At 37.5% G+C, this 16,025-nt stretch overlaps 1 protein-coding gene across 1 annotated transcript in view; it reads right to left on the bottom strand.

Annotated features, from left to right (window-relative positions):
• LOC101875294 (dynein heavy chain 5, axonemal-like) overlaps window positions 1-16,025 on the bottom strand; it is a 158,839-nt gene that overhangs the window by 12,747 nt on the left and 130,067 nt on the right. Inside the window, exons 72-73 of the mRNA XM_034061888.1 lie at window positions 12,234-12,422; window positions 4,856-4,988 (exon numbers count right to left, since the gene is read on the bottom strand). Coding sequence (XP_033917779.1) covers window positions 4,856-4,988; window positions 12,234-12,422 — 322 coding nt within the window. The remainder of the gene's footprint in view (window positions 1-4,855; window positions 4,989-12,233; window positions 12,423-16,025) is intronic.

Raw genomic sequence — 16,025 nt, 5'->3', positions numbered from 1 at the left:
ACACACACTGTAAGAATTAGTAAGAGCCCAAGATTTTTCAGTCCAGAAGTCTATTACAATCGTGAGCAGGCCAAACTAAAATTTTATTAGTGTTACCAGTCTGAGAGCATTACAAGTCAAAACATACTTTAGCCAGCCAGTGGGAATGAGTCCATACTCCTTCCCTTCATGGGAAATTAGCATCCTCTGTACTCTGGCAAGACTAGTTTCCTGAGCTTCAGTTTTTCACCACATAGTTTAGATAGAATAAATTATCAGCTACCTTTTTTGGAGTGCACTTATATCCCTCTTGTAAGGTGCTATAATAACAGAAATTCTTTGCAGCAACATGATGTAAACACTACTGTCAAGACCATGATATCTTGACTTGAAAAAAAAAATAGTGAATCTTTACCTCATTCTTTCAGTGTTTTAACACATGAGTGTGTAGCTGGCACAGGAATTATAAGTGACTCCTATTATGTGTGTAGAACTAACTATATGCTACCTCACATCCATGTGAAGTTCTGGGTGTTTCAACATATTCTTATATGAATGATAATAAGGAAACACCCAAGGCCAACATGCTGGTTAGCAATGCAACATGAGGACTGAAAGGATATAAAAGCAGGTAGTAAAAGAGCTTTAATAAGGTAGCAAATCAATGACTGAAATGCACAGAAACCAGTGAAATGCTCCAGTATTCCTCAAGGCCTTGTTATTAACAGCTATTATTCAGTCTTAAACATAGTTAAAAAAAATTAGAAACACATAGAAAAATACATACATTTTTATTCTCAAATAGCTTCTCTTTCAATAGTCTTACCTGTATTTTCTCACACTTATCAACCTGGCATAAACCTATATCTGAAATGTGCTAGTGTATTAATTTTAATGCCTTTTCATGCATATAATTTATGCATCATTTAAAGAACACACATATGATATACATCTCTGTGGGTAAAAAGAGAGCAAATAGCAAAGTCCCATCTTTCCTTAGTAATATCCTTATACCTGACCCTATTACTCCAAAAGCTCTGATTGCCCACTGCCCTCTATTTCAATGTAGTTTGAGAGTAGTCTGTGATTTCTTTTTTCCCCCAAGTCCTGGCATCTAAGTTATGTACGGTGCGCATTACACGCATGAAAATATGATAGCATTGTAATGCGAGGGATGTCATATTGCAATTGCAGTGAGAAGTTTGTTTAAGCCTGGTAGAATTTCGCCATGACAAATGCCATCATGACTTTTGAAGTAGGTATTTGTATTGATCTGCTTATTTTGCCTTCTACGTTAGTCTTATAGCTTCTGCAGGTACTTGTCTCACAAGTACTAAGAAAAATGTAAGAAACAGAAACTCTGGGCCTGTGGAAACAAATCTTTACACACTACAAGACATGCAAAAGCTTTTAGAGGGACTGCTGTATTCTCAGGATATATGTTAACAGGGAAAGAACTCTCTCCTACCACTGCAAGTACTGCACAAACAGCAGTGGGAGTTCTGTGACCATGTGGCACATACACGACATGAAAGGCTAACAAATTCAAGGTTTCTTGTAGAGCCTTCACTTGTTCATGAAGTAGGCAGTTCTAAAGGATTAGTTTGAAAACACAAAGGTATAAGGTACCAGAAACAAAAGCCAAGTTGATGCAGTCTTGTGATCAAAAGAAGAATCTAGATATAAATAAATGAGTTAAGAAAGCCCTTGGACAGATTGCTAAGCAGGTTAAAAATCAGGAAATAAAATCGAATGAAAAACTGTGCTTATTTTCATCACAAAGGATTTGATATCCACTTTTAGTGCTACTACAAGCCGCTCCACTGCTCAGGTTCATGGAAGCCACCCAAGGAGCACTTGGGATAACTCCCACAGAATCTATCTTTTCTCTTTCTTTGCCAATAAAAGACATATCAGGGTGGCAGGGTGGCATCGAAATGTTTACCACTCAGTGCATGGTGAAATAAAGAGAACACCCCCAATCCCACAGACAGGACACCTTCAGTTCCCCTCTATTCAAACTCTAAGAGACTAGGAATAGCTGAATGGCTCATTAGATTTTACTGCATTTAAAGACACTATCTTCATTAGTAGGAGAGGGGGTTTGAAGTTCCCACTCTCCAACAAACAGTAACAGTACTAGTATGCTGTGCCAGAGGCCTCCATGATTCCACAGGAGGAAGACAATGCAAGCACACAGGAGTTCATGTACTTCCCTACGTAGAATATGGTCACCTTCTGCCAGGGGCTCAAGAAGTGATGCTCATAACCCATTAGGATCTGGAGGTTTGGTTCAAGTCCCATGTCTTACTGCTTCTTTTTTCTAAGTTTTCTCTATTTGGAACATAGGCTCTATTTAGGTCACTTGAGCAAACAATAATCATTGCTGTTTTCTGATTTATGCGAAGCTCTGTATTATACCAACTGTGAAATAAATTCTGGGCAATCAATAAGTAATTAAACCAGAACAAATGGTTGCACATAACTGAGAGTACAAAGTGAAGCTACAATCTAATTATTATAATTTGATCCAAAAAAAGTATCCCTTCAGGCAGCAAAGTTTATGGGTAGAGATGCTGGCTTGTGGGGCATGGCTGTCAACAAACATGTTGATCATATGCTGAGCACCCTCACCCCTCCCAGGAGCTGAACACTGCTTAATCTGCCCTCTGGATAGATGGACAAAACTGGCTCTGCTATTTCTCTCAACATCCCTCATGTTCAGCTGCACATGGGCTCTCACTGGGGAGGGCTTTATATTCCTTTAGATCCAATTCAGTGAGCAATGGCAAAATGACAAGGCCCATCTATTCACATCCAACCTGCAGAATCAAATATTCAGACCTCCTTTCACAAAGTTACATGATACAACACAAACATCTGCTATATCCTGAAACACAAAATTTGTTTGAAAAATTAGATTTTTTATAAGTGGATACTCAAGCTTTAACAGGTTCCTGAAGCCAGGGCCAAGGGCATGACGAAGGCAGATACCAAAATTCACACAACCTTTTTGAGAAGGCAGATTACCTCATTGTAAAGAAAAAGGAGGACCTCGATGGTCTGAGATTGCAGTTGACTAGTTTTGGGAGACAATCTAGTATGAGAACATTTGGTGTTTTCCCCTTTGCTGAGACAAGAGTGACTAAATGTTCTTCCCATCCCCTAATTAATGGTCTACCACATGTGCCTGATGTAAAATGAAACCGTCAGAAGCCATTAATCGTCATTGTTAACTATATATCCAGTTTTGTTTTCAGAGCAAGTTTTCACTATATTTAACTCACCTGCCCCTAAGAAAAATATAATATTTTAGAGGATTGCACAAAATTTATAGCATTAACTTGATTAAACACTTGGTAGAGGACTGTGTCCACTGTGGAACTGAATGCTAAGTGCAAATAAATTATGTCACTCATCCACCCCTCTGCAGAACACTGTACATTTTGAGACTTTAGATACATCTGTCACAATCAAGGAAAGATTAATACTTTCTTGGATGGAAAGCATTATTTTAATTTACTTGAAAAGGGATTCTATGCACATATATAAGGAACCTTTCAGCTCAGTACTGAAAACAGAGGACAATTGTTTCTTCCAGCTTGATCTTTGCTTAGGTTATTACAGGATATGGAAGCTGATTAGCCTCAGGCACATTTATGAACTTCTTTCCTACATTCAGATTATAGGCATGATGTTTGTGAAGCATGTATAGTTGTCCTGGTGTATCAAAAAAAGATAGGAAAAAACCCAAACCTTTTTATTCTTATGTAACAAAATTACAAATTAAAAAAAAAAAAATCTTCCTTCATGAAAAACTTATTGTGAAAAGACTGAAAAATACCAGTAAGAGAGATTGCTGTTCTCCAGCAGAGAGGCAGAAAATATCTGAAACAGCTAACTGTCCCCACAGGGAGAAATTCTGAGTGGAGAAATTCACAACTGGTCTACTCTGAAATAGGTGACACCAGTACTGCAGACTTGAGTGAGATCTTAAATCAGTGGAACTGAACTGTTTCTGCTTCATTTTCATTTACTGTTAATTCAAGAACCTTAGCTGAGCAACAGTATACTTTCCTTACTGGAAATTTCAGCTCTTTCAGATGAGCAAAATGGGAAATTAAAATAAAAAGCCAACAGTAACACCATTATCCCTTCTTTTTCCTCACTCCTTTTCTGATCAAATGTTCCATCTGCTTCTAGTTGCCTATACTCTTGATTTAACTACATTCACCATTGCTCACTTTCAACCAGATACTCATGTCTCTGAGAGATACAGAATGCTATTGCCTACATTCAGTGACGGCTAAAAGAAGAGCCCTATCGCTCTCTTGACTGGCACTCCTACTCACTTCATCTCCTATTTACAGACATCCTATTTGGTATAACCAGTTTCAAAAACATTGCAAATCTCACCTTAAATTAGAATCTTTACCACCTGACCTCCTGAGTTCCCTCAATTACTTATCAGCAACACTTCTACCTCTTTCTATATAATTATGTCTCAACTTAATTTCATAAATTACTCTGGCATATGACTTGTGGACTTAATCATGCAATTCATCTCCTCTGAGCTCTGTAGAGAACCTAGAGAGAATCACAAAAGTGTAGTAATGCTGTAGGACAGGGAGCACATGCAGACAGAATAAATCCAGGTGGAGTGTCCCTCAGAGGTGCAGAGGGGGGACTTCAAGGGCTAGAATTAGCGATCATATGGTAAAGACAGTGAAGAACAGAAAAGCTGGGAAAGGGAAAGAACAAAAGAGAAAGGTAGAAATGAAGGAAAGGAGGGGAAATGTTTATTTATATAGTATAAGCAAGCATTATTAATAAATATTGCAACTTAATTAGTATGATTTTTGACATTGTAACTTACCATCGATAGCCAATTTGAGATCAGTCAGTGTAGTTCGAACTCTTGATAAAACATGTTGCATTCGGTCAATTTCTTGACGGAGAAATATGTTTATGGGCTGAATAGCTCCCATCTTTTCAAGTTGGGCTTTCACCTAAACAAGAATAGTGCGATAATTATAAAATTTAATCTGTTTCCTATGCAATAATTTTTGAAAGTAAAAGGATGTTTTTTTCTATTGTAATGTGTAGTTCCTAAGAAACTTTTATGTAACAGATGGCCATTTATGTCCTGTGCCAACTGGAAGATTTAGCACACTGTGACTCATTAGCTTACCAAAAGGAGCTCTTCCATCCTTCTGAGGAAAAGTTCCCTCTTTTTGAAGGGACACAGCAGTTCCCTCTGTCCTTGTTAGGCAGCAGGGTCTTGGATCTTAATCCCCTCTTATCATCCCCCCCACCCCCATCCATGCTGCACAAAACTGTTTGATGGTAACTTCTTTAGATTTTCAAATCATGCTAGGTGAACTTTCTCATCTCTGCTTGCCCTGCTGAGTTAAAATAGAGGTACAAATGGAGTTCAACTTAACAAGCACAATGATATATAAAAGCTGCTTCTTTAAATAGCATGAATCACTCATAAGACAAAGTGGTTATGGACCCATTACTAGAGAGGCAAGATCAGCAGGATAAGATGCCACAGGATTCTGTTAACTGTTCTGTGCACCATTTTGTAGGTAGAAGCTTTTGTCATTAAGTTTTAAGGGTAACAGTTTCACTCATATTCAACAGATAATGTTTTCAAAATAGAATCAGTTGTCTGTGTTACTCAGGAACATGTCACAGCAATGATAGCAAAGCATTCCCTATCTCATTTTAGCACATGATGCATGTGTAATATGTTTCAGACATACACTGTATGCTCCATGTATACCAAAGATCACTGTACACAATGGTGCACGAGGGAGGAACTAGTGGCACCTGCCAAAATCATGGTGCCTATACCTCATACAGTACTAGAATTCTTGACTTTTAAGACTTTCAATCTCCCTATGACTTGGCTTTCGGAAAACCAATGGCCACCTCTCTTTATTCTCTTCCACCTAGCCACGTGTATGATCTTTCACACTGAAGAATCCTGAACCCTGATCTTTGCTATATGCCATAGTCACTCCTTTCCTCTGCAGATGAAATTCTGGGGGACTCTGAAACCAAAAAGAGATCTGAAACAGTAAAATAGGATCCTAAATCCAGATACATACATGAACATTGGTTAATCATGAAAGAGCTGTCCATGGGATCAGTTTGCTAAAGTAATTCAACAGCGTATTTGCTCTTACTAACAAAAGATGAAGAAAGAGTTAGACAATCTATCCTTTCAAAGAGCAATTTATCACTGGAGTTCTACTGCAGCCAAGGAGCAGCCGCAAGATTTGTTATAATGAGTGTTATTTCATCAAGTCCAGAAGTCCACTGGATTTTGCTTTGTATTTTTCCAGATATACATCTCATTATATACATTATATACTACACCTTATATGCACATAGTAAACATTACTAAATATCTTATTATTACATTGAACAAGTTTCTGCAGGATGAATATAATATAGTAGTTCAGCAGTTATCATTAACAGTACAAATAAGTAAATGCGTTGACAATTTCTAATTCTAAAGTTTCGACTCTAAGCCAAATAAAATACTCTTTTTCAGCTTTATATGCTGTTCTCCTTGGGAGACATCTATCAGCAAGGTTATTCATCATATTTTAATCACAAGGACCCATGAGTTTGTCAGACAGAATGTCCAAGAAATAGGTGCCAGCTAATTATGGTAATGCTTTGCAGTGTGACAGTTCATTTTACAGACTGGGTTAATGTGTTTCTTCCTGTAAAAGTGAGAAAAACCACTATAACCAGCTATCATGAGACTAGAGCTGAGACAATAAACTCTGTTTGGATAATTTACACAATGATGTACTCTGAGTTTTCCAATTCAAAATCCAGGGGAAGTTTCTGCTTTCTGAAAATTTTACAAGAATTGCTAATTCTCTCTCTTGTCAAAAAAGGCAAAAAAAAAGAGTTTGATTTATTTGTTTTCAGAATACTTAGAAATCTAGGGTATGCCATTAGTAAGAAAGAAATGATACAGAATATAGGCCATGCATTTTATCCTTTCAAAAGGAAATACACTTTTTTTTCTAGTCTACAAAGTTCAATTTGGGGATTATTTACATGAAGAATTGCCACCATTCAAGGAAAAATTGTACAGAAGATACTGTTAAAGAGGATAGTTCCTAAAATACTGATACTTATGAATCTACAAAGAACAGATAAAATCAATATTCTAAGGTATTACTGTACTGATAATCGTACAAGTAGCTTCTCTAGTGAATTCGCAGAATTAAAGCATTCTTCTGATTTGTTTCTATGTACCTAGAAAAATACCCGTAATTTTTGAATAATGCAGTGAACTAGTAATGCAGAAATCTGCTAATTTATCCTAGATATGTTCACAGCACTCAGCCTGGAGGACCAAGTATTAACAGATATGAAAACTGAAAAAAAAAACCCTGACATACTTCCTACCCTATTGTATACAAATCAATCCTGATCTGCAGTGAGATTCTCTAGCTGTAAGATACTGCCTTTCTTCGAAATCCTTCTGTTAAAGATTAGCATTAAATATCAGCTCTGAGGCATGATTGACTGTTTTTGTGTTAGAAGTCTTATCAGGCAATCAGATTACTTACTTCCAGTGTTGTACTTATTATGATATAAAGAGATGGATACTGGGTGACAAAAAAAAATCCTCAAAAGACAAAACTCACTAATCAAAATAGCCTTTTTGTGATCAATATACTAATTCCATAAAGCCCACTTTTCAGTGGTGCCCAGTGATAGAATTAGATGTTTTTCAAGCTACAAGGATCATTTTCATTATAAACCTCTGTCTGTGACATTTATTAAGCTGACATTTATTCTTGCATCTGTCTTCACTCACATGGACTGACTGGACCTAATCATTTTACCACTAATCTCCTCGTTACCTGTGAGGCAAGACCCAAAAGCAAAAAGGGTCATGAAAGAAGAATTCTTTCTCTGTGTCTGCCTTTGGAATGAGAAAAATGAAGACAGTTTTAGGTCAGGAGGAAGGTTTATTTAGCTTTTCCATCACCTGTGTCAAACTGCAGACTGATAAAGCATGCAAAGGTTACTTGCTTTGTTTATAGTCTTTTGGGTAGACACTGAGTCAATTATTTGACTGGTGAGAGGCAGCATTACAAGAACATAGCAAAAGAAACAAGAGCCTGGAGAAGAGAAGGCTGTGTGGAGACCCCATAGCAGCCTTCCAGTATCTGAAGAGGGTCTATAGCGATGCTGGTGAGGGACTCTTCATTAGGGACTGTAGTGACAGGACAAGGAATAATGGGTTAAAACTTAAACAAGGGAGGTTTAGGTCTGATATAAGGAAGAAATTCTTTACTGTAAGGGTGGTGAGGCACTGGAATGGGTTGCCCAAGGAGGCTGTGAATGCTCCATCCCTGGCAGTGTTCAAGGCCAGGTTGGATGAAGCCTTGCATGGCATGGTTTAGTGTGAGGTGTCCCTGCCATGGCAGGGGGGTTGGAGCCAGATGATCTTAAGGTCCTTTCCAACCCTAACTATTCCATCATTCTATAATGGGGTAAAATGGTTGCCCTGTTTTGAAAATTGTTTGTACTAAAGTTATTGCCAAAGGCTAGTAATTGAGAAATGAAGATTGTGACAGCCTGAATTTTCTCTGGCTTTACATTGCATCAAAATAAAGTACAATCTGGAGCTCTGAATGTCAGCAAATACTTGTTTTCAGTACTAACTGTCCCTAACCTAGCCTGCTGAGGTTTTAACTCTGAGCAAATTCACTCCATGCTTTCTAAAGGAATCTACAAGAACTGGTCATAGATAGCAAAGGTACCTGACACTTTCCCAATAGTAGTTGCTTCTAATTACCCTCATTTGCTTCCTAATTTATATTTTTTTTTTCCTTTTCTTCACTAATAGCACCGTTGTAGCTGGATTTCCAAAGACTACCATGTCATTGCCTTACTGGAGAACAGTATTCTTCTAAAAGCATACCCAAGCTGCACTGCTAGGACTAATGAATTTTTTTCTTTATACTGCACTTATCCAATGAGGCATGCACAGGAACTCTTTTTGACACATTCCTTCAGTCTCTTACTATTTAGTGTATTAGTTTTATTTGTTTCAGGATTGTCAAACTGATCTAGTAGGTAATAATGTGCTGAATATAGTCAATAATACAGTGAATGACCAAATGTTGACTTAAATTGACAAAACACAGAACTCATTCCCTTTTTTTCAGACATCACAGGAAGTAATTACATAATCCATTTCACTCCTTATACTTGCAAACTTAATTTCATTTGCTTATTATATTGCACCTTCTGCTAAATTCTGGTGTTTCTTCCCTCAGGGACCATCTAAACTCTCCCTTCTTTTCTGCTCTGACTAATGAAATTCTTGGTTATATCTTAGGAACATAATAGTATTTTTTCCCCTTTGGGAATTTTAGATTTTCTGTATTTGCCAGTTTATGCAAACATGTATCTAAAAGTGTAGCTTTCTTTTCAGCTTACTCTTGCCATTTCTTCCCCTTCTAAGAGGTACCAGAATATCAGATCTCCAGTTCAGATGAGAAACACATTTGATTGATAGAGATTTTTTGCATATTGTGCAGAGGTAGCCACACTCCTGGCCCATAAACAACTGGCCCTGCCACAAAGGGTTGGAATTAGCCACTAGTAGCAGAAAAGAGAAATTCCCCTTCAACAACGAAAGCACTGGGAAAGACCCAAATGAGTACTAAGATCCAGAGAATGAGAGAAAAGGTAAATGCATTAGGCAAGATGACAAGAGAAATACTGAAGAATCAGGAAATAATGCCAAACACTGCAGAGTTACAATCTGAAGTCAAAGTGCAGCCAAAATGATGTACCGAGGTAACACATTATTACCAATAAAGAACTGTTGGAAAATTACCAGAGGATGTTCTGTAGATATTCAGAGCAAAGGAAGACTACCATGACATGGAAACAAAGCATAATTTTTGGATGGTTTAGTGGAAAAATACCATGTCATCTATCAGTAATGGGGACTGAAGAAACAACATGTAAGTAGAGTGATGTGATTAAACAAAGAGAACTGCAGTTCACAGATCAAGATGTTCAGAATCTGAGAAAACTAGAAGTAACCAGAAAGATATGGTATCTACACTATCAGTAAGAGAATGAATCAAACCTACATCCTGGGCTCAAAATACAGTTACAAGTGATACAAAGGGAGAAAGCAGGTCCAACAGGACATCCTCTGACTGTGCCTGTAAGAACAAGCTGGGGGTAGGGGGGAAGCTGATGCAAAGTTTTGATACCTAATATTGGTTTGTCCTGTACAAACACAAATCTCCTTACTTGAATCATGAGAGAACAACTGTCAAGCAAGTTGAAGCAAAAGAAATTTCCTTGAAGGTCAGAAAGGTGACACAGAAACAAAGAACTAATTGTGAGCATCATTATAAAGACAATTGCTTATAAGAAAATTAAAACCAGCATGTATGATTGGCAGATCATTAGAAAAGATAATAGCTTGTCATACTACTGGATGAGAGTGAAACAGCAATGAAAACAATTGGTGGTGATTTTCTAATAAAGTCACATAGAAAAGTATGTACTGTACACAAATAGATTAGCAAAATGGAGGAAAGTTATGAGTGCAGGGTGGAACTTCCAAAATAAACGTCCAGTCTCTTTGTCCTTTACTACAGCTCCTGGCTCCATAACCAGTTGTCTCCAAAACTAAGACACTCAAGGAAGTGACTGAGAAGGGGAAGCCTACTATGTGTGTTGTATTGACATCCTGAGTGAATAAACCAAGAAGGAATGAGACTGCCTGAAACCAAGCTTAGACACAAGAATGCCAGAGAAAAACACTATTTATTCAAACCTTTTAGAAGTGAAATTTGGCTTGAACAAGTGTGTGTGCATTTTACAAGGCTGCACAAATTTCCCAGGGCTAAAACCTGAAGGCAAGAATATCTTTTGGTTACAATATAAAGTCCAATAGTTTTGCTATCTTCTAAGTATAATAAGTACATCAGAAAGAAAAAAAATTAGCAATATAACAAGGGAATGAAGATGCATACTCCTTTGGTGGGTTTAGCAAATATATTGAAAAAAATTAGCTTAATACTTAGCAATTAAGCATCATTGTATTTACTATATTTTATTTCATTTGCTATTTCTAATATTTATTTACTATTAAATAATGATGTGAAAATTAGAAAACTGACTCCATTCCAAATGAAGTTCTACAAGTAAATGATTTATATACTATTGCTGAGAATCACTCAATAAAGAAGCGAAAAAGAGAGACACAAGCAGGGATGGATGGATGGATAAAAAGTGATATGGAAAAAGCTGTGAGTAAACCTCACAAAAAAAAGCTGCAAATTTTAAGTAGCTTGCCAAAGAGGAATGAAAAGAGAAGTTCTGTGTTGAATTAAGACAGTACAAAAGAGGCTATTTATATAAGACATATTAAATCTGAGATGCACAGTAGAAGAGAAGACAGGACATATAGCCAGGGCCCTAAGACTATTGGTTATAATGTAAGTAGACTTTCTAAGTTGGCCAGAGGAGAAAATAAAGTATAACATAACAAGCTGCAATACTGCATAATGTATACTTTACAAGCTTGGACTATAACCAGGAAAAAAAAAGTATTGTCAGTACAAAAAAAAGAATTGTAAGTAATAAAATCATGGAAAATATGGGTTTTCAACAGTTACTGTTCATGAAATACATAGCAAGACACCACAACCTACTTATAAACTGATGCAAGAGTGCTTTATGCTGGATTTTTCTATTTAAGGGGACTGTTAATGAAAAAGAAAAAAATACAAGAAAACATTGACAAATATATCCATTATGGCTCAAACTCCAAAAAACCTGGGGCATGAAAAGGTCAGTGATAGAATCCATTATTCATAATGGTGGTATCATAATAAGAGTAGGTAAATTGAAAGCTGTAACCACTATAAGATCACTGATCCTTCAGAAAGAAGCACCAGTGTCATTCTCTAAACTACAAAGGAGGGCAAGAACTTTCTGAAGTAAGTCTCTAATGGCTCTTCTGAGTTAAGGTGACTAATTAAGTGGACTAGGGCACTTGAAATATATGTCTCAGTTGTAGGAATATTTTAGATAATAAACCAAAATAGACTTATGCACTATGCATAACTTTAAGAGCTTTTTGAAACATTTGTCAGTTAAATTTAAGTACAATAAAACTCATAAAACATGTACATACATACATAAAACATCTGCATCTAGAAACCAGCATATACCTCATGAGGGTTATAATCTGGAGGTAACTTCTCTAGCATTTCATCAGCAAGACGCTGTACCACTGCTTCTCGGGTTTCCCCTCCGCCAGTGCTGCTGTCTTTGGGCTGGATGCTCACTATTGTACTTAATGTCTCATTAGCCAGGTTAGTCTGGTAAGTTATATCTGCGTTAGGGTGAAGTCCAAATACCTTAAAGTAAAAGGGGAAAAAAGAAAGGAAAAAATTTGCTATTTTCCTCATAAAATTATATCCATGAAAAAAAAGCACAAAAATGGATAAACAAAGAAGAAAATCCTCAGCTTTACAAAACAACAAATATGAATAGGTCAGTGGAAGTAAATCCATTAAACTGGCTAAGAACCAAACCCTAATTACCCCAAAATGTGAAGATAGGCTGCATATACAATAGCATTTTCACTCACATGAGTGGGAGTTTTTAACTGATCTTCTGATTATCTTCACATAGCAGGCTTTGGATCATGCTGTGGAGTTCTATCAGGGGGTAACAAACTGATTCCTTTCTACTGGTTCAGACTAGAGCTTGTTGGAAACATGCTGTGTGTGGACACTGAGCCCTCACCACTAGCTCTTTGCCCCTACAGATCTATTGTTGTTGTATCATCTACTACTACCACGTAGATGCCCCTCATAATCACAGCAGTTACCACTTCTAACACATTTTGTTTTACGCAGTCTCTTAGTCTTATAAGGCATGCAGCACAATATAAAAGAATATAAAACACTGCCCATATTCAAAGTACCTAAAGATTTTATGACTGGTGATGTATTTCAGCTATTTTATTGTTTAACTATTTTTGGTTGAAGTCTCCCTTATTTTTTCTTACTTCCCTTTCTTCTGAAATTGAATTGATTCATTTAAGATACAGCTAACACAGGATTACTGCAAAGCTGCCCTTTGTCTGAGTAATAGTAGCTTTCTCAGAAAGTCCCACTGAAATATCAGTAAGTCTATAATTGTCAGGTTGACAACTGCAACTCTTCTCCAGGAGGAATTGTACTTTGACTAATTTCACAAGCCCTCACTTAATTATAGCTATCAACTGTCTCTTATACACTTTAAACCACTGATCTGACAATGAGGAAGGCTTGCCCTCAAACTGAGTACCAAAGTCAAGCAATCTGCTGTTTCACAGTTCTATTTTACAGTAGAATTGGTATATTACAAGAAGACACTTGTAATGACCAATATTTACATACTCCGAGAACAGAATAAAAAGGGACATATGTAATACTGCTATGCTTGCAAATCTAGAAACTCAGAGACAAGGGATATAAGCAGCTGTACCTGTGTCAAAGCCAGCAAAGCTGCACTGATTTACAGTAGTTGTGGACCTGATCCTTACACAACAGCACAGAGAACACAGTACAGGCCTAATACAGCATATAAGAGGTGTTGCTACAACTAGCACAGAATCAGATTTCAAGGAAGATTTAACATGTTTCATGCATAGTGATGTACTGAACCCAAATATTTAGAGCTGTAAAAGGTGACTTTATTAGACTCTTATATTCTATATGGAATGAAATACACATTTGAAGATACACTCTTTTCTCCTTTTGCTCTTGCACAATAAGGGTTGATTTGGTTTTGCTCTAGCAGATTTCATGACAATGCTACAGCCCAAATTAGAAACATGAAAAATGCCTGCTATTGTGAATGTGAATTGCAGTGCTCGTCCAAGGGCTAACTTCAAAACTGCGATAACATTACCAAAGACAGGGATGTTACATAGAAGTCTGGTTCTGTTTTTATGCAAGCTATGCATGAAGGAATAAGAACAAAGAACCCAGAATAGTAAAGCAGTGAGTGCACCAGTGTCCTGGATGTTCTGTATATTAATCAAGAATCAAATCTCACATTCTTTTTTATTCAAAATCCCTGGGAATTTTCATTAAAAAGAGGATGTCAGATTCTGCCTTTCAGGTTTTTATTTTTCTAGCCTGAAAAATCTTCAAAACCACTTGCTAAAGCTCCATACCACTCTGAAACCAAAGTAATTTTTTAAGGGATTGCTGAGTGTTGATTGTTGGTTGATCCTGGCTGGATGCAGGTGCACCACAGGCTGCATGAGAATCTCTGCTCCAGCGCCTGGAGCACCTTCTGCCCTTCTTCTGCACTGACCTCTGTGCCTGCAGGGCTGTTTCTCTCACATGTTCTCACTCCTCTCTGTGGCTGCAATTGCTGCTGCACAGGTGAGTTTCTTTCCTTTTACCTATGATACCCCAGAGTCAGTCACTACCACCATTGCTGATGGGTTCAGCATAAGCCAGTGGTGGGTCCATCTTGGATCTAGCTGGCATTGGCTGTATTGAGCACAGGGAAAGCTTCTGGCAGCTTCTCACAGAAGCCATTCCTGTAGCCCCTGCTACCAAAACTTTGCCACATTAAACCAATATACTGAGTTCAATAGCTGCCTTCAGAAGTCGGTGATTATTCTGATCAGAGGTTGACATCTCATCAAAAGAGCAAGAATAAGGCAATCAGACTTATTCAGTCCATCTTCCATAACCAAAAATGGAAAAGTGAGGGAACAAAGATACACTGTTTTGACCAGCACAATGTCCTTTGTGGAACAAAGAAAACTGGGAGATTAAAAGGTTAAAGGTTTCCATGAGCAATTCTGAAAGATTTTGGAAGGACAGAAGAAAGTAATTGTTGCCAGCACAAATAGCCTGCTTTCACTTCCTTCAAAGATGCAAATCTTTTCAAGTTTATTTTATGACCTTAGAATCTTCTTACCCTCTCAGCCAGCACATTACTAGCAACAGAACCCCCCCCTTTTTTTTCTCTTCAGTCCTGTCTATTTAATTTTAATAGAACTTACTTCCAAAGGCATTTATCAGCTTAATAGCAATGAGAGAGAAATCCAGAGCATTCACTTCTGTTTCAACTTTAACTAACTTCATCATGTGTGCCTGTACTAGAGGGACCAGAAAGTTGCAGTCCTCCAGTTAATCTTGCAGTATACACACTGATTGCCATGGGTTGCCCTGCACTGTATCCCACAATGCCTGGCAATACTCAGTTCTTCCTGTTGTCAAAATTGAATAATCTTCCAACTATAACTTGCAAAATGAAACCATATGGATTTTTTATTTTCATTATTTCTCAGTTCGTGTCTGACCGATCCCACACATATTTGCAAAATCACAAAATAGCTTAGTTTGGAAGGGACTTCTGAGGACTGTCTAATCCAAATGACCCATTCAAGCAGGCTGTCCAGCACAGTGTCAAGTTGGAATTTTAATACCTACAAAGATTGAGACTCCACACCCTCTCTGGGAAACCTCTTCTAGTGCTTGACCACCTTCACTGTAAAAAGTGTTTTCTTGATGCCAGGTGGAATTTCCTGTTGTTTAATTTATGCCCAGTGCCTCTTATCCTTTCACTGGGTACTACTGAAAAGACACTGGCTCCATCTTCACACCTTCCCAACAGGTATTCATAAACATTTATAAGATCCTGTCTGAGCCTCCTCTTCTCCAGGCTAAGGAGTCCAGGTTCTCTCAGCCTTTCTTCATATGACAGATATGTGTCATATGACACTTACCTAACCATACTTTGTTAGTTTGACTATGAAGTTGTTATGGGAGTTGGTGTCAGAGGACTTACTAAAGCCGAGGCAAAAAAAATCCACAGCTCTCCCTCACCCACCAAGCTGTTCACCTCATTGCATAAAGCTGACTGGTTGGTTAAGCATAATTTCTCCTTCACAAATCCATGCTGGCTACTTTCAATAACCTGCTTGTCCTTCATCTGTTTGGAAATGT

The sequence above is a fragment of the Melopsittacus undulatus genome, chromosome 1 (assembly GCF_012275295.1).
Source record: "Melopsittacus undulatus isolate bMelUnd1 chromosome 1, bMelUnd1.mat.Z, whole genome shotgun sequence".
NCBI classification, from domain to species: domain Eukaryota; kingdom Metazoa; phylum Chordata; class Aves; order Psittaciformes; family Psittaculidae; genus Melopsittacus; species Melopsittacus undulatus.
The sequence above is the reverse complement of the archived record's forward strand: the minus strand, read 5'-3'. Positions and strand labels throughout refer to the sequence as shown.